The sequence below is a fragment of the Dasypus novemcinctus genome, chromosome 5 (assembly GCF_030445035.2).
Source record: "Dasypus novemcinctus isolate mDasNov1 chromosome 5, mDasNov1.1.hap2, whole genome shotgun sequence".
Taxonomy (NCBI): domain Eukaryota; kingdom Metazoa; phylum Chordata; class Mammalia; order Cingulata; family Dasypodidae; genus Dasypus; species Dasypus novemcinctus.
Window position 1 is genome coordinate 81,726,817 of NC_080677.1, and position 25,935 is coordinate 81,752,751.

Consider the following 25,935-nt stretch of genomic DNA (forward strand, 5'->3'; position numbering starts at 1 on the left):
AATCCAGTATCAACAGCAAAACATTTAATTCTTTCAGAACTATTAAATTACAGCGAAGACTCCTTCAAAAAAAAAAAAAAGCATCGCTGGAGCATCTAATTTTGGCAGAGCCACAGTACTACATGTAAGTTTAAGGAAAAGAGAAATCGCCAGCCCTGTTGTGGCAGAGATGCCTAGCTGTTCACCAAAGATTGTTGACCCTCCCTTCCACCACACCACCACAGGATAGAGTTGTTGTTGGGTTGTGACAAGGGTCATTTTTCTCAGTCCCTCTCTCTGGAAATGGGTGTGGCCATACAACAGCTTCTGGCTAATGAAATATAGATCGAAGTGACATTTGCCACTTTTAAATCCAGTCCATAAAAAATGCACTATCCTCCACTCTCCCTCTTCCCCTGTCTTCTGGCTGGATGTGGATCCCCAAGGCAACCTTGAAAAACACATATTCAGGATGGCAAAGCCTCTGACAGACTAAGTCCCCAAATAGCTATATGACACAGACCTTCCACCAAAACACTACCCCGTTGCCAACAGGACTTTATGTGAATAAGAAATAAACTTTTATTATGATAAATAAATTGTAATAGTGGTGAGATGAAGAATAAATTGACAAAATATCCAAAAAAAGTGTGAGTTAAATTTTTTTTGATTGGCCTTGACACCAACAAGGACAACTAAATAATCCCTCGGCTATCTACTCATCTCTGTTCCTTCCCTGTGTGTTCTCTGGATTATTGCACTGCCTGATTAGAACATAATTTCCTGGCAAGTGAAAAAAGAATTGCATTGTTGTAGAAGAGTTTGGAGAAGGCAACACAGGAAGGACTGCCAGTTTATGGTGTAAAAGCATTTACTTATCACTGCCACTTAACAAAAGGACAAATCATAGTTACATCAATGACAGCTAAGGTTGGAGGGTCATAATCCATGTGTCTCAATAAGGAAATAATTCATAACACTCCAAATTAGATGTAAGATAATATTTACATTTTATCATATGCGTTAGCGCCTTATCATGTCTAATACACTGTGGCAAGCATAGTACTATGGGTTCCCCTGTTTTCTTCTCCTCCTGGGCACCTAGATAGGTTCTATTTCCCAGCTTTCCTGTCGTTAGGAGGGTCACTGATAGAGCTCTAGCCACTGGAATATAGGTCCAATAGATATGCACAATTCTCAGACCAAATGGAGAACTCAAGGCACTAGGAGAGAAAAGAACCACCAGATGGAAAGAGCTGAGTCCTTAATGAAGGTTTAGAACAGAGCCTCCCCACACCCAACCTGCACTGGACGATGATGGGAGAAAGAAATAAACCACTGAGAGTTTGTTAAAGCGATCAGCACAACTAGCACACCCTAAGTAATTCACGAGGACCGTTGAATTTGCCTCAAAGAACTGTAGAAGCTGAAAGGTTAAAACTGGAGAAGATAGTACAAAAATCACACTTCAATAAAAAGCTGCTAATTACAACAAAAGATCTGGATGTAATCTAACTACCCCTATTCCCACCCCCACCTGCTGAATTTGGCTTTTACTAAATATATGTTTAATAACTCCTACAAAATGAAGGCCATGTTCTTGCCTTGGCCCTGTCAGGAGCACCACGGCTTGGCCTTCTTGCCCATTCTGGACTACTGAAGTAAGATTTCTGTCTTCTGAATGTTGACTGCCTCACACTAAGTCCCTCTGCTAGAATGCTCTTTTCCCATTGCCTCTGCCTGCCCAGATTCCACTTACGTTCCCTGGTACTCTTGTGAGGACTTCCCTGGTCTCTCAGCTGGAAAAGACAGCACTCTGCTCTGAACTCCTATAGCCCTTTCCCTGTACTGCTCTGAGAGTACATCTGATATTCCACATGGCATGGGATGGGAGGTGAACATCTCTGCCCTGTTAAATTGCAACTCCCTTGCAGAAAGAAGCTGTGCCATGACACAAAAAACGACTATATATTATATATATATATATCATGCTATATAGGATAAATGTTAAGTGAATACATGAACAAATGGGATTAATGCATAAGAACTTGAATAATTGAATGGAATTCCACATCAGCTTAGATCAGAGATAACTTTCTCTCCACATTAATCCAAAAGTGATCTCATTTCCTTTAAGGCAGGGTTTCTTAACAAGGAGTCTATGATCTTGAACTGAAATTCATAAAACCATTATTCTTGTGGAGAGGTAGTGGTGCAGGTGTGATATATTTATTAAATATTAGGTTGGTGCAAAGGAATTGCAGTTTTGGACTGTGAATTTTAAATCATTTTAAATAGGTTCAAACAAATCTTTATTAATCAAAATAGGAACCATTACAATCAACACACTTTTTTATGAAAAATAAGGTTGTTTATTCCTGTAGCATAAAAAATCCGTGCTTCAGGATTCGACAAACTCTTGAAAAGCGTTTTCTGCATCCTGCTGGTTGTGGAAGCATTTTCGCTGCAAAAAGTTGTCAACATGCTTAAAGAAGTGGTAGTCAGTTGGGGAGAGGTCAGGTGAGGCAAAACTTTGCACCCCAATTCGTTCAACTTTTGAAGCGTTGGCTGTGCGACATGTGGTCAGGCGTTGTCATGGAGAAGAATTGGGCCCTTTCTGTTTACCAATGGCGGCTACAAGTGCTGCAGTTTTCGGGGCATCTCATCAATTTGCTGAGCATATTTCTCAGATGTAATGGATTCACTGAGATTCAGAAAGCTGGAGTGGATCAGACCAGCAGCAGACCACCAAAGAGTGACCATGACCTTTTTTTGTACAAGTTTGGCTTTAGGAAGTGCTTTAGAGCTTCTTCTTGGTCCATCCACTGAGCTGGTCTTCACCACTTGACATACAAAATCCACTTTTCATTGCATATCACAATTTGATCGAGAAATGGCTTGTTGCTGTTGTGCAGAATAAGAGAAGATGAACTTCACAATGACTATTTTTTTAAATTTTTGGTCAGCTGAGGCACCCACTTATCGAGCTTTTTCACCTTTCCAATCTATTTCAAATGCCAAACAACCATAGAATGGTTGACGTTGAGTTCTTTGGCAATTTCTTGTGTAGTTCTAAGAGGATCAGCTTCAATGATTGCTCTCAATTTGTCGCTGTCAACTTCCGATGACCAGCCACTACACTCAACTTCAAGGCTCTCATTATCTTTGTAAAAAGTCTTGAACTACCACTGCACTGTACGTTCGTTTGTAGTTCCTGGCCAAATGCGTTGTTGATGTTGTGAGTTGTCTCTGCTCCTTTACAAACTATTTTGAACTCAAACAAGAAAATCACTCGAATTTGCGTTTTGTCTAACATCATCTCCATCGTCTAAAATAAATATAAACACCAAGTGTGATAGTTAGGCTATTGTGTTAACTCGGCCAGGTAATTGTGCCCAGTTGTTTAGTCAAGCAAGTACTGGGCTAACTGAAATACAAGGGCATTTATGGACTTTAGTCACATTGACTTTACAGTAGTAGTAAATCATAGATAGCTGATTACAATTACATCAATCTGGGAGACTGCCATCAGCAATGAGTGACGCTTAACCCAATGGGTTGAATCCCTTAAAAGGGGAAGTGTTTCCAGCATTGGGAGAGAACTTCCTAGCTCGTCTTTGGACAGCCAACATCTCCCAGAACTTGTCAATTTTCACTGGACTTTCACTGTAGCCCCTGGTTGCGCCCTGCCTGCGGAACATGGACTTGTGCATCCCCACAGCTGCATGAGAGACTCCGATAAATCTTACTATCGACAGATACCCCTTGTTGATTCTGTTTCCCTAAAGAACCCTAATACACCAAAAAGTCATTAGCAAAAAAAACAAAGGCACACTGAAATGATGTATACAACATTTATTTAAGAATGTATTCCAATATCAAACAGCCAATTTCAACAATTGAAAACCGCAATTACTTTTGCACCAACCTAATAACACACAGTATAGTGTTGACTTAGTAAGGGGTCCGTGGTGTTCACCTGACTGGCAAAGGGGTCTGTGGAACAAAAATGGTTAAGAACCCCTGCTTTAGGGCATTCTGCCCAGCCTGCTGCTATAAAGATGGAGTGATTGGGCAGAGGTCAGATCCTTGAGAGGCAGGAACAACACTCCAGCACTGGCCTCCATCTGAACTATCAAGCTCCAATCACAGGGGGAGGAGGAGAATGCCAAGAATGGAGGGGAGGACACACTCAATTTTTAAAGAAAATATGGGCAGTATGTTGAATTTTAGGCATTTTAAAGTAAAAATACTTGTAGGTAAATATTATTTTTGGAACCTTTATTTAAGTATTACACACAGAAACTGACCATCCAGTGTATGGTTTGATGAATTTGAACACACCCGTGTAGCCAGTATCCCATAAAATTTAAAAAAAAAAAAAAAAAAAAACAGATTAGCAGCAGCAACCCTGAAGCCATTCCCCTATTCCACTAGTGAGTATTTATTTAAAAGAAATTGTAAGGAAGGGAAGGGAACAGGGGCAAAGGGAAGAAAAAGAACCCTGGGATCGGAATTTGTCGTGGCATCTATTTTTAAATCAAATGAAAATCGCAGCTGCAGCACCGAGGACACTCAGAGCTGGAACTCACGCCCTTCATTGAGACACACCTAGCAGGGTATTTCCGATCTACAGAAAATTCTCACGTGGTTAAACAAATCCACGAAATGGGTAATTCCAGAAAGTGCGGGGCCAGCTTTGGAGGTGAAGAGAACCCCTTCTGGGTACAGATGCCCAGTGCAGAGCCGGCCCTGCCCTGTCCGGGCCCGCCACCAACCCCACGCCCTCGCCGGGGCGCTAGTGCCGCCTCCCGTGGGGCGAGGGGCACCGCCGCCTGGAGGCACACAAGGCTGCGCAGGACTGTGCCTCCCAGCGTTCCCCTGAGCCAGGGAGGAGGACGAGATCCGAGCTGGCGTCACCACTCCCCCTCCCACCCCAGCCCGGACTCCCGTGCCCCTTTTCTGAACCGGGAGGGGCGGAGCATTCTCCTGACTTCCTTCCCGCTGGCTCTGACTCCTGCCAGACACCGAGCTGAGAACCCAAGGCTTTGAAACGGACATTGCCCAGTAGGAAAGCCTAAGAAACAGCTATTGTAAGTCACCTCCTGGCCTCTGGACCAGGAGAGGTCCTCTTGGAGAGGGGACTCCATTCAAGCTGGTCTAGTAAGTCTTCCTTTCTCCTAGGTCAGGCTGCTATGCCCTTGAACAGGAAAACTTAACCCTTCGATGAAGGAGACCTTTTTGGCTTGAAAACTACTCCCAGTTCTAAACAGCCTAGTTTCTGAAAGGCTCACCATATGTGTGTATGAGGTAGACAGTCACGGGTAGGTGGTTAAATTTATGGGTAGGTAGATAGGTAAAAATCCTCAGCAGTCTGCACATAATTCTGAAAGTAGGTCCAGGAAAGGGTCTGTTTATCTATTATATGGGAGGATTTCTTGCTCACAAGGACACGGTACAGACAGTCTATGGCCTCGTATTTTAGTCAATGTTAGAGAACAAAAATGAAAACTAATAATTATATGAGATAGAGTTATAAAAGGGATTTTTTCTAAAGCATCGTGGTTCCCTTTAATGTTAGTGTAACAGGGTCCATTCCTACGTTCCACACTCTATGGACCATTTCCCTCCCAAGTTTCATGTTCTGGGGTTTGAAGACCAGGCAGACTGAAGAGCTTTAGGACAGCTAGGTGGGAGGGAAGGTATGTCTGGGTTTTGGTTGGTCTGGAAGGCCTCAGGAGAGTCGTCCAATATTCCTGTTGCTTCCTGTAAGCGCGAAAGAATTCAGTGATTTAAGAAAAAACAAGTTATATAAACAATCCATTCCACAAGCAATTATTTTATAAAGGCCCTAGTTTTATTGTGCCAAGCACTCTGTTAGGTACTAGGGAATGCAGTGATTAACATGACAATCAACTCATCTCTAAGAGTCCACAGTCTGGTGGAAGTTGCAGTCAAGTGAAGTTATCATCCCTTGGGAGAAGTGCAATGATGACTGCCACTTAACCAGCTGTGGGACCTGGTACAAGCCATTTAAATGCTCTGTGCCTCACTTTCATCATCTGTCAATGGGGATAATATTAATGCCTCTCTCCTTGAGGTGTTGTGAGGATTAAATGAATTAATGTGATAGTACTCTTAGAAGAATGTAAGACATAAAGTAAGTGCTGGCAGCGGACTTGGCACAGTGGTTAGGGCGTCCATCTACCACATGGGAGGTCCGCAGTTCAAACCCAGGGCCTCCTTGACCCGTGTGGAGCTGGCCCATGCGCAGTGCTGATGCGCACAAGAAGTGCCCTGCCATGCAGGGGTGTCCCCTGCGTAGGGGAGCCCCACGTGCAAGGAGTGCGCCCTGTAAGGAGAGCCGCCCAGTGTGAAAGAAAGTGCAGCCTGCCCAGGAATGGTGCAGCACACACAGAGAGCTGACACAACAAAAAGAAACACAGATTCCCATACCGCTGACAAGAGAAGCGGACAAAGAAGACGCAGCAAATAGACACAGAGAACAGACAACCAGGGTGGGGGGGGGGAAGGAGAGAGAAATAAATAAATAAATAAATAAATAAATAAATAATTTTTTTAAAGTAAGTGCTATTAGAAGAGTTTGGTGGTGAGGGTGCTGGTGGTTACTAGAAAGCACACTTACTTTTCTAACCCAGAAAGTCCTCCCAGAGGTGGTTACTCAGAGTGAAGACTGAGGAAGCAGGATTTATCAAATGGCTGAAGAGATGAAGGAATGGAGGAGAGAGAAGAGAGAAAAGAATAAGGGAAGGAGCTGGAGTCCAAGCACAGAGGTGTAGAAGAGCACAGCAAATTCAAGAGTAGAAATCAGTTTAATTCAACTGTGGAGGTGATTTGGAAGTTGAGAATGAGAGTTAAGCAAGGGATAGATCATAAAGGATCCAATGTACCATGCTAAGGAATTAGAATTTTTAAAAATCTATTTATAGATAAACCTTTTCTAGAAATTTATGAAATACTAAGCTGTATTGGCAAAGCGTACCTGAACAAAAAAATTGAGAAAAGTGCCATCAATAGCTGGTTTCTGATAATAAGAATAGAGAATGAAGTAGAATATCCCATAGGCACCTGGATCTGGCTGCAGATCCTTGGGGGCTATGCTGACTGTGGTTGATTTCTTCTCAGAACTTTTTAGAACCCAGTGTGGCTCCCAAATACCCACCTAACATGACCACAGCCTGCCTCCCAAACACACTGGAGACTGTGGAAGGCTTCCCTGCTGTCCTTCTTCCCTGCAGCCCTTTGTTCTTACTGTCCAAGCTCTGATGTTTTTGTCCCGGTGTCCATCCTTTTCTGACCAGCCAGGAACTTGGGAAAGGAGGGGGAATGGTGGTAAACCCTGATTAGTTTAAATCAGTCATGCAGATCTACCTCCCTCTCCACTGATGACTTAGGTATGGATGGGTGCTTGACATAATTCTAGCCAGAGACATGAGTGGACCCAGGGGTCTTCTGAAAAAGTTGTCTTCTTTCTTAAAAAGAAACACACAAAATGATATCATCTCTTTTTCTTTCAAATGTGTTGGTGTGTGGCATGTTATATTACCTCTAGAACATCTAACACAACATCTTGCAAGTCACTGTTAGATAAGTTATGTTCTGTAGAAAATTGAAAATGCATAACAACTTCCAATCAGATAAGGAGGGTGATGGTTATCCCTTTAGTAGACTACAAAGTTCAGAGAGACAAACTGGCATGTATTAGGCCTAGAGAAAGGGCCAGAATAAACAGAGATCTCAAGTATTTCAGCCATACGAGGATACTTCTCTCTAATCTCACTAAATATTGACTGAAAATATTGGGCACAGTTTCAAAAATGTTTACATTTATGCCCAGACAACAAAACAAGATATGAAAGTGAAGTAAATTGTTATATTTGATTGAATTGCCTTTTGCATTTTGTTCACATTGTAGAAGACATCTGAGGCTGAGCTAAAAAATGTGAAAAGATAGATTCTACTGCTTTTTCAAGCTTAGCAATACCCACATGTCTGAGTCAGATAACTACCCCACTCAGGAATAAAAACCAAAAGCAGAACTTCCCAACCAGAACACCCTAAAAGAGTTAGGGGCCTTTGGGGCTACGGGCTTAGCTCAGGCTTTGACAAACCTTCTCCATTGTCCCCTATGGGTCTTACAAATGTTATTTACATGTGCCAAGACATGAAATAAGGTTGGAAAGCACATGCATACAGGATAAAATCCACACCACTACTCAGCCTTTTGGCTAAGATCAAAGGTAAAATAAATCCAAACTACTTCTTCCAATATGCAAGACCCTCTGCAATCTGACTTTTGACAACTTTTCCCTATGCCTCCCACTACTTTCTTTCACAAACTCCATTTCAGCAAGCTTGCCGGTTTACTGTCCACATTTTGGCTTGAAAGCCTGCCCCTGGGATTCCTCTTACCTTTGAATACATATATTTTTTAAATCCCACCTGAAGTGCTGTCTTCCTCCAGTACACTGTTGTATTACTTGAAGAAAGTTACATAACACACTTACATCACTTGATCTACACATACTATCAATACTGCATTTGCTAATTTTTTACCTGTCTTATCTCTCCAACTAGACAATAAATAATCTCTGAAGGCCATAGCAAAGAGCCTTGCTCATAGCAAATAATTAATTCTTGATCTGTTTATTAAGTACTAACATCTCCTACTGTGTTCTTATATTCTAATCTGTTCTATCTTGCCGTGCCGATGATGGTTAGATATAATATAGAAGGTCTGAATACTGATTGCATTTCTTCAACCAAAATGTGCTGTATGTCTACTCTATATAAGGCACTGTGCTAGATGCAAGGAAATTCACAGAAAGAAAAAAATGAAGAGAGACAAACATTAATTTAGAAAGGTAATGGCAATAATGCTTAATTGGTATAGGCTTTCTATTTCGGGTGGTGGAAAAGTTTTGGTAATGGATGGTGTTGATGGTAGCACAACGTTGTGAATATAATTAATACCACTGAATTGTATACGTGAAAGTGGTTAAAATGGGAAATTTTGTGTTGCATATATGTTACCACAATGGAAATTTTAAAGTAAACCCATAGAATTGTACAACACAAAGAGTGACCCCTAATGTACATATGGACTTTAATTAATATAATTATAATTATACTCGTTCATCAATTGTAACAAATGTACCACTCAAATACAAAATGTTAATAATAGGGAAAACTGTGTATGTGGGGGGGGTAATGTGGGAACTCTGAACTTTATGCATGCTCTAAAAGATAAATTAAAAAGAAAAAGGAGCAGATGTAGCTCAAGTGGTTGAGCACCTCTTTTCCAAGTACAAAGTGCCAGGTTCATCCCTGGTACCTCCTAAAAACAAACAAATGGAAAAAGCAACTCTCACTGGGGAGTGAATGCAGCTCAGTGTTAAGCGCCTGCTTCCCATGTACAAGGTCAAGTAATGGTGAGGTCTTGGGGTCTTCTAGCCTAAAATTTCCAGGAATAAAAGAGGTCCTGATTAGTACAAATAAGTAAATAAATAAAATAACCTCTGCATGGAGGAAGTATTCATACAGAGGGAAGAGATATTTGTCATTACTCTGACCTTGGAAGATTTGCTACATATGGTTGAATTTCGGTGGCCATAACAGGATTCAGGGAAGAGCAGGGTACATTTAATCTCAAACCACCAATAAAGCCTGACGTACTTGCAGGTTCAGTCATAGAAGAGGCAACCTTTACATAGTTTCCAAGCTTTATCCCCATTTCTCTGAATAAACAGCACTTAGCCAATTAGTGCCTTCAGAAACAAGGATACCCAAGAGCCCAAGTCTTACATTTCTGGAAGAAGCTGTGACAGTGAGGGTGATGGCTGGGGACAAAGCTCCCCCCTGCCCCCGGGTCCTGTGACTGAGCCAGGACAGTGAGGCAATCTGTTGAATGGTCTAGGAACTGAGCTGATGACGCTTATGGTCCTTCTGTGGTCAGTGCCCCCTGCTTCCCACCCCCACTGACCTCCATGAGTCCTCCCATGCCCTCTCCATAGACTATGTGAAACACGGTTCAGCAGAGTCCTACAGCATGGCTCCTTGGTCCCTCCCTCAGGACATGAGGGCCAGCCTCGAGGCTTCTAAAGCTGCCAGCCTTCTAAGGAATTCAGGGGCCCTCCTGTATAGGAATATACTTTGGAAAACTGATAAGCCCCCTCTAACTCTTTTGGGAAGCAGCCTTTGAATTAAATGGTTTGCCTGCTGATATCAACTATTCAGTACAATTTGTAGTAAGTTAAGACCCAAGGGGCCCATGTGAAAGGAAAGAGATCAAATCAAATGATTATTTGTCTTGATGTCAGAGTAATTCAGAAGAACTCTTAAGGTTATGTACAGCCAAGAGTCCTGTGCAGCAAACTCCCTTCCACCTGTTGTCTCTGGAGCTCAGCTGGAGTCTGCAAGACCCCAGATTGGAGGACGAACTATGGTTGAGGGAACCCTGGGATGGAGAGGACCACTGACTCAGGATCTGAGGGTACTTGGAGTTCCAGAAAGAATTGGAGTCACCTGGAAGATATAAAGCTGCTCAAGAAATGATTTAGGATGGCTTTCTATGGAGCCATCTTCCAGTGACTACCTGCCAGATGGTGTCATAATGTTCAGGTCCCCAATTTTCCCATGATACCCACAAACCTCTTTCTATTTTAACCGTAATCAATTATTGCTCATGGTAAATTTCCACTCCAACATACAGACATACACTGCCATACTTTCAGTTTGAGCCAGCAATACTTTAGGCCCAGAATTCTCTGAAAAAAATAGAGATATTTATTGCCAACCTAAGTGACCTCCCAGACCTCATCTTGGAAAATGTTCAGGTTGATAACTCAGTTTCTAGATGACTAGGTCTTTCTCCCCCATCCCTCAGCTACAGTGTATGAAGAAGGGTTCCTTTGAGTTCCCATGAGGGAAAATAAAGCTTTGCAGGATTGAGGGGTTATGCTGGCTCTTTAAAATCTTCCTAAGAGGCTGCCGCTCTGTTACTGTAGCTATTGGGCCTCTCCATCTACGTAAAACTAGCTAGAAAAGTATTTTGTGTCTCATAAATGTGTATTTTTGCTTGTATCTATGTAAATTTAACCTGTTTCAGTCTATCACAATTTTTTTAAAAATAGTTCAAAGAGTTTAAAAATATATATGGTAAATATTGCTCGCTCTTGTGTGCTCTCTCTGTGCTATAACAGGAAATGCATTTCTGACACTTTTAAAATGAGCAATCACATGTATAATCAACTTGGTTAAAACTTCCTTCCTGGTAACTGCAACACTTCCTCTGCATCTGGATATGAAGGGAGAACCAGAAAAGCGGAAGAGTTTAGAGGCACACGGGGTAGGTTTGGATTTGTTTTGTTTTTAAAAATTAAACAAATGATTCTTCAGCATCATCGCCTCCACTGCTTTATCAGGTATTTGCTTCCTTCTATTTTTTGCCCTTTGTTAGGTCTGACTTGAAATAGTGACACTTACTTCTCAGCTAGAATATTTTTATCTGGAACTGTCATCGTTGCTGAGATGATATTGCCCCTGAATGTCTCTGTTTCATTGTCTATTCAACCCATGTGTGGATGTCCACAAGGTTCCGGCAATAGTTTTGCAGGTGCATCAGTCCGTTTTTGTTTTTGTTTGGAAGGAAGGAGGAGGGCATGGGAACCTGTGCCAACCAGGCTTCATATACTTACAAATGCATGTTTAGTGATCATTGTACTTACAGCGTTTCTAACATCTTCTCTTAAAAGGAGAAAGCTTCTCAACCATGAAGAAAAGCAGTGAGTATTTAATCAGTCTGTTTTTTCTCACTACAGTATCTTAAGAGTGTTTCTTGTCACTGAGACAGAAGTTATTCCTGGGTATTCGTTGCCTAAATTCAGACATGTTATTTTATTTAATCAATATCAATATTAATTCTGCTTAGGGTTCTTTTCTTTGTTAGTTGTTCTATATTGTAGCAAAAGGCCAAATAGTGAATGTTTTAAGCTACAAGAGACAGTTTGAGACCTGTGGTTTCATTTACTTAAGTCTACCTTCATAATATTTTAAGAGAGGGAATAGTGGCATTAAAAGTAATTTTAAGCCAAGAATTGAACACAAGTTCAGACCTAATATAGCTTGTCTTCTTTACTTTTATATTAAACTCTACTTTTTGGCATATAGCAAATGCTTTTTCCTTTTTTTTTACTTTTTAAAAGATGCTTTGATTATGTAAATGATATAGAAAATATATAGGGGATTCCCACATGCTCTACTATATCTTAAGGAAATAATTAGTTAAGAGTCTCCCTAACAGTCATTTAAGAGAGCAAATGATATTTTCTGAAATCTAATGTTCCAATAGTTGATTTCTATTTAGAATATATTTTACAATGCAGTGATACTAAGTATTAAAATCAAAGTACTTTATTCACATTTCAATGTTAATGTTTTTTGCAATTCAATCATTATTTTGAAGGTTTGTTAATGTATTATATCACAAATATATACTTATATGTTTTGTGCATGGTGGATACTTATTAAAATTTGTAGAAGAAGTGGATAAATCAGTGAGAATAAATTTGTGAGTTCTTGTTATAGAAATGAAAATATTAGAGGAAAAAAGAAGTTAAAAATAATTGATTCAGAAATCCCGCCTTCCATCTTGTGGCTCCTCCACAATCAAAAGCAAAAGTAGATCAAATGAATTAGTACAAAGTCGAAGTTATCTGATTATTCACATTGGAGAGAATAGTATTGGGTGACTCTTTAAGATATTGCCCTAATATGGTCATTACAGTCAGAATGTTTAAAATTTTGTGATTCAAAATTTTATATATCTGCCAATGACCCGATTGCAACTTTACCACTTACGATATTCTTGCAGTCATGCACGAAAGAACTAGCTTTCCTAATTAGGAAAAAAAAAAAAAAATGAAAAGAAAGAGAGAGGAAGTCAACTAAGGCTTAGATATCGGGTCCAGACAGTTCGAAAATAGAGAATGTGAGGTGAGGTTGGGTAAAGTATCTGAGTCCCTAAAGAGAAGTGTGAGAATTAAAGAGGAAATAAGTCAAAGGCCTGTTTTCAAAGTCGGGTGTTTCAGCACCTTTCTTGTAAGCTAAAACTTGCTCCTTTAACTTAACTATTTATTCATCTATGTGTTTCATTATGCTTATCAACAGACCATTACCACTTTGAGTCATTATATGTCAGGCACTGTACTAGGCGAGTGCTTTACATATATCATCCTTTTTGTTCATAAATGTTCCACATATACAAAAATAGAATGTTCAATGAGTACCCATATATCCAATCACCCATACTGAAGAGTTTATTTATTCTTAGCTCCACCCTCTGAGGTGTTACTAACCCCACAGGCAGGTGAGAAACAGGCTCAGAAATTATTTAACTTGCCCAAATCACCCAGATACTAAGTGGCGGGGCCTGGATTCCTGGGCAGCTCCCAAGCCCATGCTTTTAAGAGCTGCAACGCTTGGTTGCTTTAATACGCCTGCTCCCTGTGTGTCCTTGTGTACATGGACATCTTCTACACCTTTTATCCTACCATTTCGTAGGAAAATGTGAAGGGAAAGTGCCTTACGTGTGACCGAGCCCTCTGTTTCTCCTCGCTCTCGGGTCGCGCAGGGCATGGATCTGCAGAACTGTGATCAGCCCGTCGTTCTGAGAGAGGACAACGGGCGCCGGCGTCGGAGGATGAAACCGCGCAGCGCCGCGGCCAGCCTGCACTCCATGGAGCTCATCCCCATCGAGTTCGTGCTGCCCACCAGCCAGCGCAACAGCAAGACCCCCGAGACGGCGCTGCTGCACGTGGCGGGCCACGGCAACGTGCAGCAGATGAAGGCCCAGGTCTGGCTGCGCGTGCTGGAGACGAGCGCGGCCGCCGACTTCCACCACCGGCTCGGCCCGGACCACTTCCTCCTGCTCTACCAGAAGAAGGGCCAGTGGTACGAGATCTACGACAAGTACCAGGTGGTGCAGACCCTGGACTGCCTGCGCTACTGGAAGCTGCTGCACAGGAGCCCGGGCCAGATCCACGTGGCGCAGCGGCCCGCGCCGTCCGAGGAGACGCTCGCCTTCCAGCGGCAGCTCACGGCGCTGATGGGCTACGACGTCACCGACGTCAGCAACGTGCACGACGACGAGCTCGAGTTCACGCGCCGCCGCCTGGTGACCCCGCGCATGGCCGAGGTGGCGGGCCGCGACGCCAGGCTCTACGCCATGCACCCCTGGGTGACGTCCAAGCCCCTCCCCGAGTACCTGGGGAAGAAGATCTCCAACAACTGCATCCTCATCATCATTCACCGCAGCACCACCAGTCAGACCGTCAAGGTCTCCGCCGACGACACCCCAGGCACCATCCTTCAGAGCTTCTTCACCAAGATGGCCAAGAAGAAGTCTCTGATGGATATCCCCGAAAGCCTAAACGAACAAGACTTTGTGCTGCGAGTCTGTGGCCGGGACGAATACCTGGTGGGTGAAACGCCCATTAAGAACTTCCAGTGGGTGAGGCATTGCCTCAAGAATGGAGAAGAGATTCACCTGGTGCTTGACACTCCTCCAGACCCCGCCCTGGATGCGGTGAGGAAGGAGGAGTGGCCGCTTGTGGATGACTGCACCGGAGTCACCGGCTACCATGAGCAGCTGACCATCCACGGGAAGGACCATGACAGTGTGTTCACTGTGTCCCTGTGGGACTGTGACCGGAAGTTCAGGGTCAAGATCAGAGGCATTGATATCCCTGTCCTGCCCCGGAACACTGACCTCACAGTTTTTGTGGAGGCAAACATCCAGTATGGACAGCAGGTCCTTTGCCAAAGGAGAACCAGCTCCAAACCCTTCACAGAGGAGGTGCTCTGGAATGTGTGGCTTGAGTTCAGTATCAAAATCAAGGACTTGCCTAAAGGGGCTTTACTGAATCTCCAGATCTACTGCGGCAAAACTCCAGCACTGTCTGGCAAGGCCTCTGCAGAGACTACCAGTTCTGAGTCCAGAGGCAAAGCTCAGCTTCTCTATTATGTGAACCTGCTGCTGATAGACCACCGGTTCCTCCTGCGCCATGGGGAATACGTGCTCCACATGTGGCAGATATCCGGGAAAGGAGAAGACCAAGGGAGCTTCAATGCCGACAAGCTCACATCTGCAACCAATCCGGATAAGGAGAACTCAATGTCCATCTCCATTCTTCTGGACAATTACTGTCACCCCATAGCTTTGCCTAAGCATCGGCCTACCCCTGACCCCGAAGGGGACCGGGTTCGAGCCGAAATGCCCAACCAGCTCCGCAAGCAGCTGGAGGCAATCATAGCCACCGATCCACTTAATCCTCTCACAGCAGAGGACAAAGAATTGCTCTGGCATTTTAGATATGAAAGCCTTAAGCATCCAAAAGCATATCCTAAACTATTTAGCTCAGTGAAATGGGGACAGCAAGAAATTGTGGCCAAAACATACCAGTTGTTAACCAGAAGGGAGGTCTGGGATCAAAGTGCTTTGGACGTTGGGTTAACAATGCAACTCCTGGACTGCAACTTTTCAGATGAAAATGTCCGGGCCATTGCAGTTCAGAAACTGGAGAGCTTAGAGGACGATGATGTCCTGCATTACCTTCTGCAGCTGGTCCAGGTAGGGGGTGTTGATATTATCAATGGAGCCCTCTTCTCCAGGAATGTTATTTGCATGTGCACAGGCACCCCTTTCAGTTATTAACAGAGGCCCTTTGTCCAGTGCTTCATAATCAAAGTAGATCTGACGAGCCACCTCAACAAGTAGTGAACTGTTCCATGGAATTTTTTTTTTTACTGTCTTTGAGGGTTTGCTGACAAACCTTTTGAAGACATTTGTTCTTCCATTTTTAGGAGGATTGGCCCTGTGGGAATGCTTTATTCTCATTTATTATCTTTATAATAGATATGACTCACTGAGTGCTTCCTTGTGCCAAGGTTCCCAGTGCTTTACATGCTTTTTGTGTATTGTCTCATTTAAACCATGCAACAAATATAATAGAGGTCAAATTAGCATCTACATTCTGACTACAAGGAAACTGAAACAGAGAGGCTAAGTAATGTGCCCAAGGTAACATATTTTGAAAGAAGCACACACGAATTCAAACCCAGGAATCTGGCTCCAGGGCCTTCTATTTTTCACTGTTTCCCAATATCCTGCTTCAATCTAGTGTCAGGATTAGGGAGAAATGCTCTTACTCTCCAACTGTTTTTAATCACAATTCATTGAATCACGTGTCATTTCTGGACAGAACCTTGAAAACCCCTGATTCAAGACAGGCATAGTACTGTATTTCCACCCTCATTCTCATGTTGTTCTCTGGGTCCAGAGAGGCCCACTTGATTTGCCTAAGCTTTAGCTAGGAAGTTAAAGAGGGAAGAGAAGTTCTCCCACCCACTACAGCAGTTTTCAAATGATACTGTGCTAACAGAGAAGAGGAAGTAAAGGAATTGGAATAGAAATGCTATTTTAGGGCACATACATGTTTGTTTATTAAGTCAATAGCACTTATTGAATGACTTGTTCTGGATGCTGGATATAGAACGGTGAACCAAACAGAACCAGTCACCACTGTAGCACAGTGGTGCTGTGAAGACTGACATTAAATGAGTTCACATACAAACATATTTAATAACAAATTGTGACAAGTGCCTTGGGAAAAACTGCAGTGCGCACTGAGAAAACAATTGGGAGTACAGGAGATACCTAAGACTGAGGAAGCCAAGGATAGTTGTAAGTTAGTGATGTTTGACTTGAGATCTTAAGGATTAGCCAGGCTAAGTTTGTTAGACATGAAATCGTCTAATCATTATCTTTATTTCCAGGAAGTCCCTGGAGTTTTCTGACAAACATTTGGATACTCTCAATTTTAGCTCTGAATTTTCTTCTTCCTTTCAGCTAAATACTTGAAACATTTTATCTGGCTTTTGTCTTGGTCTATTAGATAGGTCCATTATTTTTCTCTACCCTCACATTCAGATAATGTCATAACACTAATGAATTTTAGATAATCAGAGTTCTCTTTACTTTTCTAGCTCAATATAAAGAAAAGATCATAAAAAATTTTGAATGAGCTCTGTTCCAAATCCCAAGGCTACCATTTCAGTGATTTTCACAAGTTAACTTTGCAAAATTGGAAAGTGAATAGTTTTCTTCTTGGTATGTTTTAAATGGAAAAGGTCAATAAATATTAACATTGAATTCATGGTCATAAATTTGTAGAATGGTAGTCATTTGTAAAACTATTTGGGACGTGTTCAGGTGGTTAAATGACTCATTCTTGATTAAAATGGTCTAGTTGAGATCTGCACACTGTTTTATAGAAGTGAAACACCAATAAGGTCAGAAAGACTCACGTTTGGGTCAAACTTAAAACATTCTTGAAGTGAGTACAGCCTGGTGTCTACATAACTACATTCTCAGAACTGAGGACTTGATGAAACTATAATGGCACCTATTTGACCACACCCATGAAAAGTATCTCTGAAAGCATCTCTTGCAACAACAGTATCAAGTCAGTATTAATCATTTCCAAACTAGGAAACCAAGCAAGAATTAGAAATCATACCAAGTAGTCTCCAAATCCAAAAATATAAAGTGGAATGGGCATTTCTCCTGTTTGTTCAGGGAAAAATGGACACCATTTCTTTTACTAAAGGAAATACTCTGACATGTTTAAGTCTACGCCTTTTTACGTTTGTATGGGACTCTGCCCTGAAACTTTGTATGTGCATTTATAATAATCCAAACAGTATGTGTTATTCTTGCTGTTTTAAAAGTATGAACTATTTCAAACTTACAGAAAAGTACAGAGAATAATGTAACAAATACCCAAATGTCCACCATGACATTTTTTTAACCTTTTGTTGTTGTTTTTTTCTTACCTTTTATTGGTTTTTTTCTTCAATAAGAAAACTGTCACCTAAGCCAAAATTCTCTCTGTTAGCCAAGTGAGATGAGAACTACAGAACACTAAAAATAAAGACCACGTTCTCCCTGAGGACATATGTAAAATGAGGGATTTTCAGACAAAAAGTTCTATAACACAGAGCGGCAGGGAGTGGTGATCTCTATGTGGACTGAGTTTAAATTTAAACATGTTGGAGTATTTCCTTTAGCAAAAGAAATAGTATCCTTTTATTTACCCCAAGGAATGGGAGAAATGACCATTCCACTTTATATTTTCAGTCTGGAGTCTTCTCAGTGTGATTTCCAATTCTTGCTCTGGTTTTCCAGATTCTTACTGTTTACGTGCAGTAGGAACCTGTGAGGCAGTTGAGTAACTTTCCAGTGAAATGAGAAATGCACTTCTGGAATAGAAGGGAAGCTAAGGGATTTCTAGATTGTCATGTCTACTGAACACTTTTCTCCTTACATGTGCTGTATTTTCCACTGTCCATTTTCTAACTACCTCTCTTACTTTCCACTTTTATATTTTGTTATAGTCATCTCCATCTTTCCCCTCTACCCTTCCAATAAATCAATTAAGCCCTTGATTTGAGCAAAAGCTCACACTTTCTCACCTTTGAAGTTATTAAAAGTATATGACTGTGAGTCAGGAGTTTTGACTTCTAATCCCAGCCTTATCATCAGGTGCTCTGTGACCTTAAGTAAGTGGTTAAACACTCTGGTCCTAAGTATCCTCAGAAAGAAAGGACTGAATTTAAGTAACTGGTAAGTTTCTCATCATCCTAGCCATAAAGTCTAATAGGCAGAACACCAGTTTTTCTCCATGTCCTTTTGCCTGATTTACCAACATAGAACGCAATCCTACAAAAGTCAATGTATTTGTTTCCTTTAGGCCGTGAAATTTGAACCATACCATGACAGTGCCCTTGCCAGATTTCTCCTGAAGCGTGGTTTAAGAGTGAGTATTTCCATTTTGATATTAGCATGACATTTCAAAAGTTAGCAAGAATTGACTGATAAACCTAGAGCATTAGTCATAGTAATTTCAACCTTCTTGTTTCTACCCTCAGAACAAAAGAATTGGTCACTTCTTGTTTTGGTTCTTGAGAAGTGAGATAGCTCAGTCCAGGCATTATCAGCAGAGGTTCGCTGTGATCCTGGAAGCTTACCTGAGGGGCTGTGGCACGGCCATGTTGCACGACTTTACACAACAAGTCCAAGTAATTGAGATGTTGCAGAAGGTCACCATTGAAATTAAATCACTCTCTGCTGAAAAGTATGACGTCAGTTCCCAAGGTACAGGCTATATTTTCTTGGTTCTCCCTCCAAATGTCTTCATCTCCAAAATGCCATTTTCCCTATGACTCTTCTTCCTTCTGGAGGCAAGTTGCATCTCCCTAAAAGCAGCCAAGAACACATTTTTAAATCTCTCTGCATGATGTTAGCAAACTTAAAAGTTCTCCCTTTAAAAAGTGAATAGTTTTGAAGGTATGTATTTATATATTCTTAATGAATGAAGCTGGGATAGATATAAAACACTGAAAAATTAAAAAGCACTATGCCAATGTAAGGTATAGTTTTTAAGAACAATTGCATACACAGCAAAAAAAAAAAAAAAAGATTAGTTGTTTCCAAATCTTTGCCATTTTTCCCATCTTCGAAAATATGTGCATATAGATATTATATTTTCAGTCTTTTAAAGAAATGAATTATTCAGAAAGTCTTTTAAGTTTTTGCATTTGTTCACATGTATGTGTATGTGTGCATAGATAATGTCACCTCCTCTCTGAAGCCATTTCCAATATCCTCTCTGTGTTCCTAACCTATGAAATTGAGGCCTTATGCTAGGAAAATTAATACTCCTTCTCTATAGTCTCACAGTTTTTAGTTGATACAGCATTAAATTACTCATTAACACACTGTTGCCATCTGTTAAGCTTGAAGCTAGGGGATGTCTCTTACTCATTTTTATATACCTAGAACTAGCATTATGGCTCATAGTGGACACCTACTAAAATCCTCAGCCAGTATCTTAAACTTCAGAATATTTTAAATTTCTACATTTTCCCTTTGGTTCTTTTCCAATACATCAATAATGCTATCTCCTAAAAATGATAATGGTAATAATAATTATAATTTATTAAGTAATCTGAATTTTTAAGTAAGAAAGGGAAAGTTTTGCACTGGCCTCCAGACTATCTGTTATACAGGGAGCAATTTTCAATTTTATGTATTTTGCCTTTAGAATTCTGAGGCTGTCAGAATTGTGTGTTTGTCCACACAATCTAACTTCCTCTTTTGAAAAGAATTCACAGAACCCTAATCCAATTCCATTTCATATCATCTTCAAATGTCTGTTCCCCGAATCAGATGGCAGTTTAAAGTTTCATATAGAGAAAGAGAAGCTACAGCATTGATTCTTTAGCATTATCTGACTGTGTTAGTGTCCGCGTGCTACCCCATGCTTCTATCCCCTGTTGTAGTTGGCGTACACGGTTATATTGCTCACAGTGACCCTACCGTGTCTTGCGAGCTCGAATGGTCAGCTAGTTCCTCAAAGGCAGGGACTAACCCTTGCTTCTCCTGCTCCACCCCAGACCAAATGTATAGAATACTGTGAATAAACTGGACTCCGGGAAATGTTATAGAAAATATGAACTATTTCTTGGACTCACATAACTTTTGTGTGCTTTTGACAATTACAGTTATTTTACAACTCAAGCAAAAGCTTGAAAACCTGCAGAATTCCAATCTCCCAAAAAGCTTTAGAGTTCCATATGATCCTGGACTGAAAGCAGGAGCACTTGTGGTAGGTATCACCTTGATGTGTCCACATGGTCTTTGTGTCTTGAAAATGTCTGTGCATGCTTTGTAAGGCTCAGTGGTTAAAAGACTACTATTTACTTAGAGACAGGAAAGCTGAAGAGTCCCAGGGTGGACTTCAGCTGTCCAACCTTTATCTAAACACTGGTTACTAAAAGCCTTCCATTTTGGTTTAAATCACCTTAATTGAGGTAATATTTTTACAAGCAATAAAATTCAATCATTTTAAATATACAGTTCAGTGAGTTTTGACAAATATATACAACCAGGTAACAACCACCATAATCAAGATATGGAACATTTCCAATGCCAAAAAATTTCCTTTTTAGCCCTTTATAGTCAGTCCTTTTCTCTCATCACCAGTCTCAATCAACAGATCTGCTTTCTATCATGTAATTTTACCTTTTCTATAATCTCATTAAATGGAATCATGCCATATGTAGTCTTTAAGTTATATTTTTATTTTATTAGAGACATTGTAGGTATACAGAAAAATCAGGCATAAATAAAGAGTTCCCCAATACCACCTTATTATTACGACCTTGTATTTGTGTGGTACATTTTTGTTTTGTTTTGTTTTTATAGAAGCTTCCGATTGCATAAATCTTACATCAAAAACATAGGGAATTCCCATATACCCTACCCCCTATCCCTCCCACACTTTTCACCATTAATAACTTCCTTCATTAATGTAGTACATTTGTTACAATTGATGAACACATATTGAAGCATTTCTACTATCCATGGACTATTTTACATTTTGCACCACACAATTTTATAGCTTTTGATGAAATGTATAATGACCTGTACCATCATTGCAATATCCTCAATCTCAAGGATTTTGAGATGGTGATGCCCACTCTGCCTCAGATTGAGAGGGGTCTTAGATTCCATGGGGCAGGCGGATGGAACTATCTTGCTTGCAGTTGTAGATACTTTTTGTGGGGAGAGATGGGCATTGTCATCATCCTTTTGTTAGTTGTCCTGAGCAAGTCCAGTGAACTGGAGAGTAGGTATTGAAACTTTCCTGAGATTCAGGGCTCAACCAGAATATGAACAGATTGGAGATTTAAGTGTCTGGGACATAATATTTAACAAGTATAGTGCTAAGTTTAGAGAAATTGTAGCATTGATGTGGAGAAGGTGGCCACGGTAGCTGCTGAGGGTAGGGAGAAGGAAGAGGAGATGTGATGTGGTGGCATTTTCAGGACTTGGAGTTGTCCTGGGTAGTACTACAGGACAGATGCTGGATGTTGTATGTCCTGCCATGACCCACTGGGTGGATTGGGGGAGAGTGTGAACTACAGTGTGAACCCTTATCCACATGCTACAGTAGTGCTCTGAGGTGTGTTCATCAAATGCAGTGACTGTCCCGTGATGATGAAGGAGGTTGTTGATGTGGGAGGAGTGGGGTGGGGGCATGTGGGGACCTCTTATATTTTTTAATGTAACATTTTAAAAAAATAAAGAGAATAAAATAAAATAAGATAAAAGGGGCAGAAGAGCCATGTGTAGGGAAACTACAAATGATTGTAACTCTGTTACATTGAAGAGCATATTTTCTAAAATAAGGCCCACTGGCAGGGTGCCAAATTCATGAGTTTGTCTGCCTTGCTATAGTATTTAGATGTTTCTAGAGTCCACTGGAGCCCTGCTTTTTGAGGCATTGTTTACTGTGGCAGTCAATGAGGTCCTGCTAACACATACATAAGCATAACCTCTGAAATGACCTCCTGATTCACTTTGAAATCTTTTAGCCATTAAGACTAATTTGTATATAATATTTCCCCATTTTGGTCGAGGTCTTTTCCCAAATGCATCACTTGCTGGTGCTTAGTAATAATCTCTCAATGCTGGGGAGGCTTATCCCTGGGAGTCATGTCCCATACCAGGGGGAAAGTATAGTTTTTATGTCTGGCTTCTTCCATTTAACATGCTTTGAAGATTAATCTATGTTGTGTGCATCAATACTTTTTTTTGTTTTTATGACTGAGTGGTATTTCCTTGTATGGATATTCCATGGTTTGTTTTTCATTCACCTTTTGAGTAAATACTTAGCAGTGGAACAGCTGGGTGAGATGGTAAGTGTAGAATAAATTTTATAAAATATTACCTAACTGTGGCAGCAGACTTAGCCCAGTGGTTAGGGCGTCCGTCTACCACATGGGAGGTCCGCAGTTCAAACCCCAGGGTCTCCTTGACCCATGTGGAGCTGGCCCACGTGCAGTGCTGATGTGCTCAAGGAGTGCTGTGTCACACAGAGGTGTCCCCCACATAGGGGAGCCCCACGCGCAAGGAGTGCACCCTGTAAGGAGAGCCACCCAGCTCGAAAGAAAGTGCAGCCTGCCCAGGAATGGCACCGCACACACAGAGAGCTGACACAACAAGATGATGCAACAAGAGAGACACAGATTCCCGAGCCGCTGACAACAGAAGCGGACAAAGAAGATGCAGCAAATAGACACAGAAAACAGACAACCAGGGTGGGGGGTGGGGAAGGGGAGAGAAAAATATATATATATATATACATATATAACCTAACTGTTTATCTAAAGTGACTGCATCATTTTACATTCCCACCAGCAATTTATGCAAGTTCCTTTAGTTCCACATCCATTCAACACTTCTTATTGTCAGTCTTTTAAACTTAAAATAGGTGACATGTCATCTCATGGTCGTTTTTATTTTTGCATTTCCCTAATGATACTGAGCATCTTCTCAGTACCTTATTTTCCAATAATGTATCTTCTTTAAGAAGTTTCTTTTTCCATCTTGTACCCATTTTTAAGTGTGTTTTATGTTTTATTTGTGAACAATCTGTATATATTGTGGGTACAAATCCTTTACCAGATATAAATTTTTTCTTAAGATGCATTTTATTTATCCCCCCACCTTGTTGTTTGCAGCTGCTGTCTGCTCTCTGTGTCCATTTGCTGTGTGCTCTCTGTGTCTGCTCTTCTTCTCTTTAGGAGGCACCAAGAACCAAACCTGGGACCTCTCACATGGAAGAGAGGAGCTCAATCACCTAAGCCACCTCAGCTCCCTGGTTTGTTGTATCTCTCATTGTATTTCCTCTTTGTGTCTCTTTTGTTGCATCATCTTGTTGCATCTGTTCACCACGCCTGCCTGCCACACCAGCTCACCTTTCCAGGAGACACCGGGAACCAAACCCGGCTCCTCCCATGTGGTAGGCAGAAGCCCAATTGCTTGAGCTGCATCTGCTTTCCTATCAGGTATAAATTTTACAAATATGTTCTTCCACTTCTGTGGCTTGCCCTTTTATTTTCTTAGAAATACCTTTCAAAGAGCAGTTTTCAATTTTGATTAAATCCAATTTAATCAAAATTGAAAGTAGAATTCCCTTTTTTTTTCTTTTATGGTTTGTGCTTTTTTTATCTTATCTAAGAAATATTTTCATAACCCAGTGGTTCTCAGTATAGGGTGGTATTGATTTTGCCCCCTTCCGGTGAACTTTCAGCAATGTCTGCAGACACTTTTGGTCTTACAACTGAGAGGCAATGGGTAGAGACCCAGGATGCTGCCAAATATCCTGCAAATGCACAGGATTTCTCCCCATGCCCTCCACAACAAAAAATTACCCAGCCCAAAATGTCAATAATGCTGAGGCTGAGAAATCCTGGCTTAACCCATTGTGACAAATTTTTTTCCTAGAGGTTTTATAGTTTTAACTCTTATATTTAGGTCTGTGATCCATTTTGAGATCATTTTTATGTGTGGTGTGAAGTAATGAAGGTTCAGTTTTTTTCATGTGACTATCCACTTTTTTCAGCACCATTTGTTGAAATAACTGTCATTTTCCCATTGAATTGCCTTGGCAGTTTTGTCCAATAGCAGGTCACTATATATGTGTGGGTCTATGTCTAGATTCTATATTCTGTTCCATTGACGTAAATGTCTTTCCTTACATCAATACCACTCTCCCTTGGTATCCTTCAAATAATAAATCACTTCATGTATGTGTAAGAGCCTTAAAACAGTACTTCCATTAACCCCTTCCCATTCTTCATATGACTTTTTTGTCTTACTTTCAACTTCTACATTTGTTGTAAGCCCCAGAATATGTTGTTACTGTTTTTGCTTTAAGCAGTTATCTTTTAAACCAATTTTTTAAAAAATTTTTATATTTATCAACACATCTACTGTTTCCATTGCTCTTCATTTCTTCGTAGAGATCCAAATTTCTCTCTAACATCAGTTTCTATTGGCCTTTAACAGTTTTGTTTTGTTTTGTTTGGTACTTTTTTTAAAGATATTTTCTCTAGATATAGAATTCTAGGTTGACTTTTTTTAAATTTCAGTAGCATTTTGCATATTTCTGATGGTAAGACTCCCATTATCTTTATCTTCTTTTGTCTGTCCATAACATGTCGTTTTTCCCTGGCTGCTTTTTAAAATTTTCTTTTTATCCTAGTCTTCAGCAATTTTATTATAATGGGCTTTGGCATGGTTTTCTTTGTATTCAGTTTCCTGGGTTTATTAAGCTGCTTTGATCTATGGTTTTTACAGTTTTTATCAAAGTTGGAAATTTTTCAGCAAATATTTCTTCAAAAATTTTTTGTGTCCCCTCTTCTCACACGTTTTCTTCTCAGACTCCAATTGCAGTTATTTTGGACTGCTAGATCTTGGGCTATGTTTGGATCCTCATTCTCAGTGTTAAAGCCTAGAAACAGCCTCCAGGCGTGCGCTCGGGCAATCACAGGACCTACCTCATCTGTTTCCTTTCTCGCAGGGATCACAGTCCCACATTGCCTGTTGTCTAATGTCTGAAAAGAATTAATTGCTTTATATACTTTGTCCAGGTTTCTAGGTTTTTTATAGCATGACAACATTTCCTACAGCTGTTAAGCCTCACAGATCAAAGGGAAAGATTCTACCTTGAACTTTTAATTTTATATAACATTATCAGCAATCTGACCCTAAAGGAACAGCAAACACTATCTACTGTCCTTCATTTAGGGTTTGGAATAAATTATGATATGTCAATGTAGCTTCAAATTGTGTTTGCTCTTTTTAAAGGCCTTTTGTTCCATGGTGAATTCACTTTTGGCTAAAACTCCTAAGTTTTAGGAGTGGCTAAAGTTTTAGGGTGGCTGCTAAGCCACATTTCCCTTATCTTAAACATATTTAGATTTGTGGGATTGTTTTTTGGGGGGCAGTGGGGTAGGGTTCTGAGA

General features: G+C 40.9%; 1 protein-coding gene and 1 long non-coding RNA gene across 4 annotated transcripts in view; one reads left to right on the forward strand and one right to left on the reverse strand.

The window, feature by feature from the left end:
* Positions 1-25,935, reverse strand: part of LOC131278516 (uncharacterized) — a 160,353-nt gene that overhangs the window by 17,771 nt on the left and 116,647 nt on the right. Inside the window, exon 2 of the long non-coding RNA XR_009185853.2 lies at positions 19,087-19,314. This is a non-coding gene — a long non-coding RNA (uncharacterized lncRNA). The remainder of the gene's footprint in view (positions 1-19,086; positions 19,315-25,935) is intronic.
* The window catches only part of PIK3CG (phosphatidylinositol-4,5-bisphosphate 3-kinase catalytic subunit gamma), a 44,350-nt gene continuing 23,267 nt past the window's right edge, over positions 4,853-25,935 (forward strand). The window contains exons 1-6 of one of the 3 annotated variants that reach the window (XM_058297151.2): positions 4,853-5,072; positions 11,202-11,347; positions 13,631-15,628; positions 18,810-18,875; positions 18,988-19,213; positions 20,623-20,726. In XM_058297151.2, coding sequence (XP_058153134.1) covers positions 11,303-11,347; positions 13,631-15,628; positions 18,810-18,875; positions 18,988-19,213; positions 20,623-20,726 — 2,439 coding nt within the window. In that variant the 5' untranslated portion in view covers positions 4,853-5,072; positions 11,202-11,302. Of the gene's footprint in view, positions 5,073-11,201; positions 11,424-11,753; positions 11,784-13,630; positions 15,629-18,809; positions 18,876-18,987; positions 19,214-20,622; positions 20,727-25,935 lie in introns of those variants that run through there. The other 2 variants (XM_071215211.1, XM_058297152.2) reach the window with 2 other exon arrangements.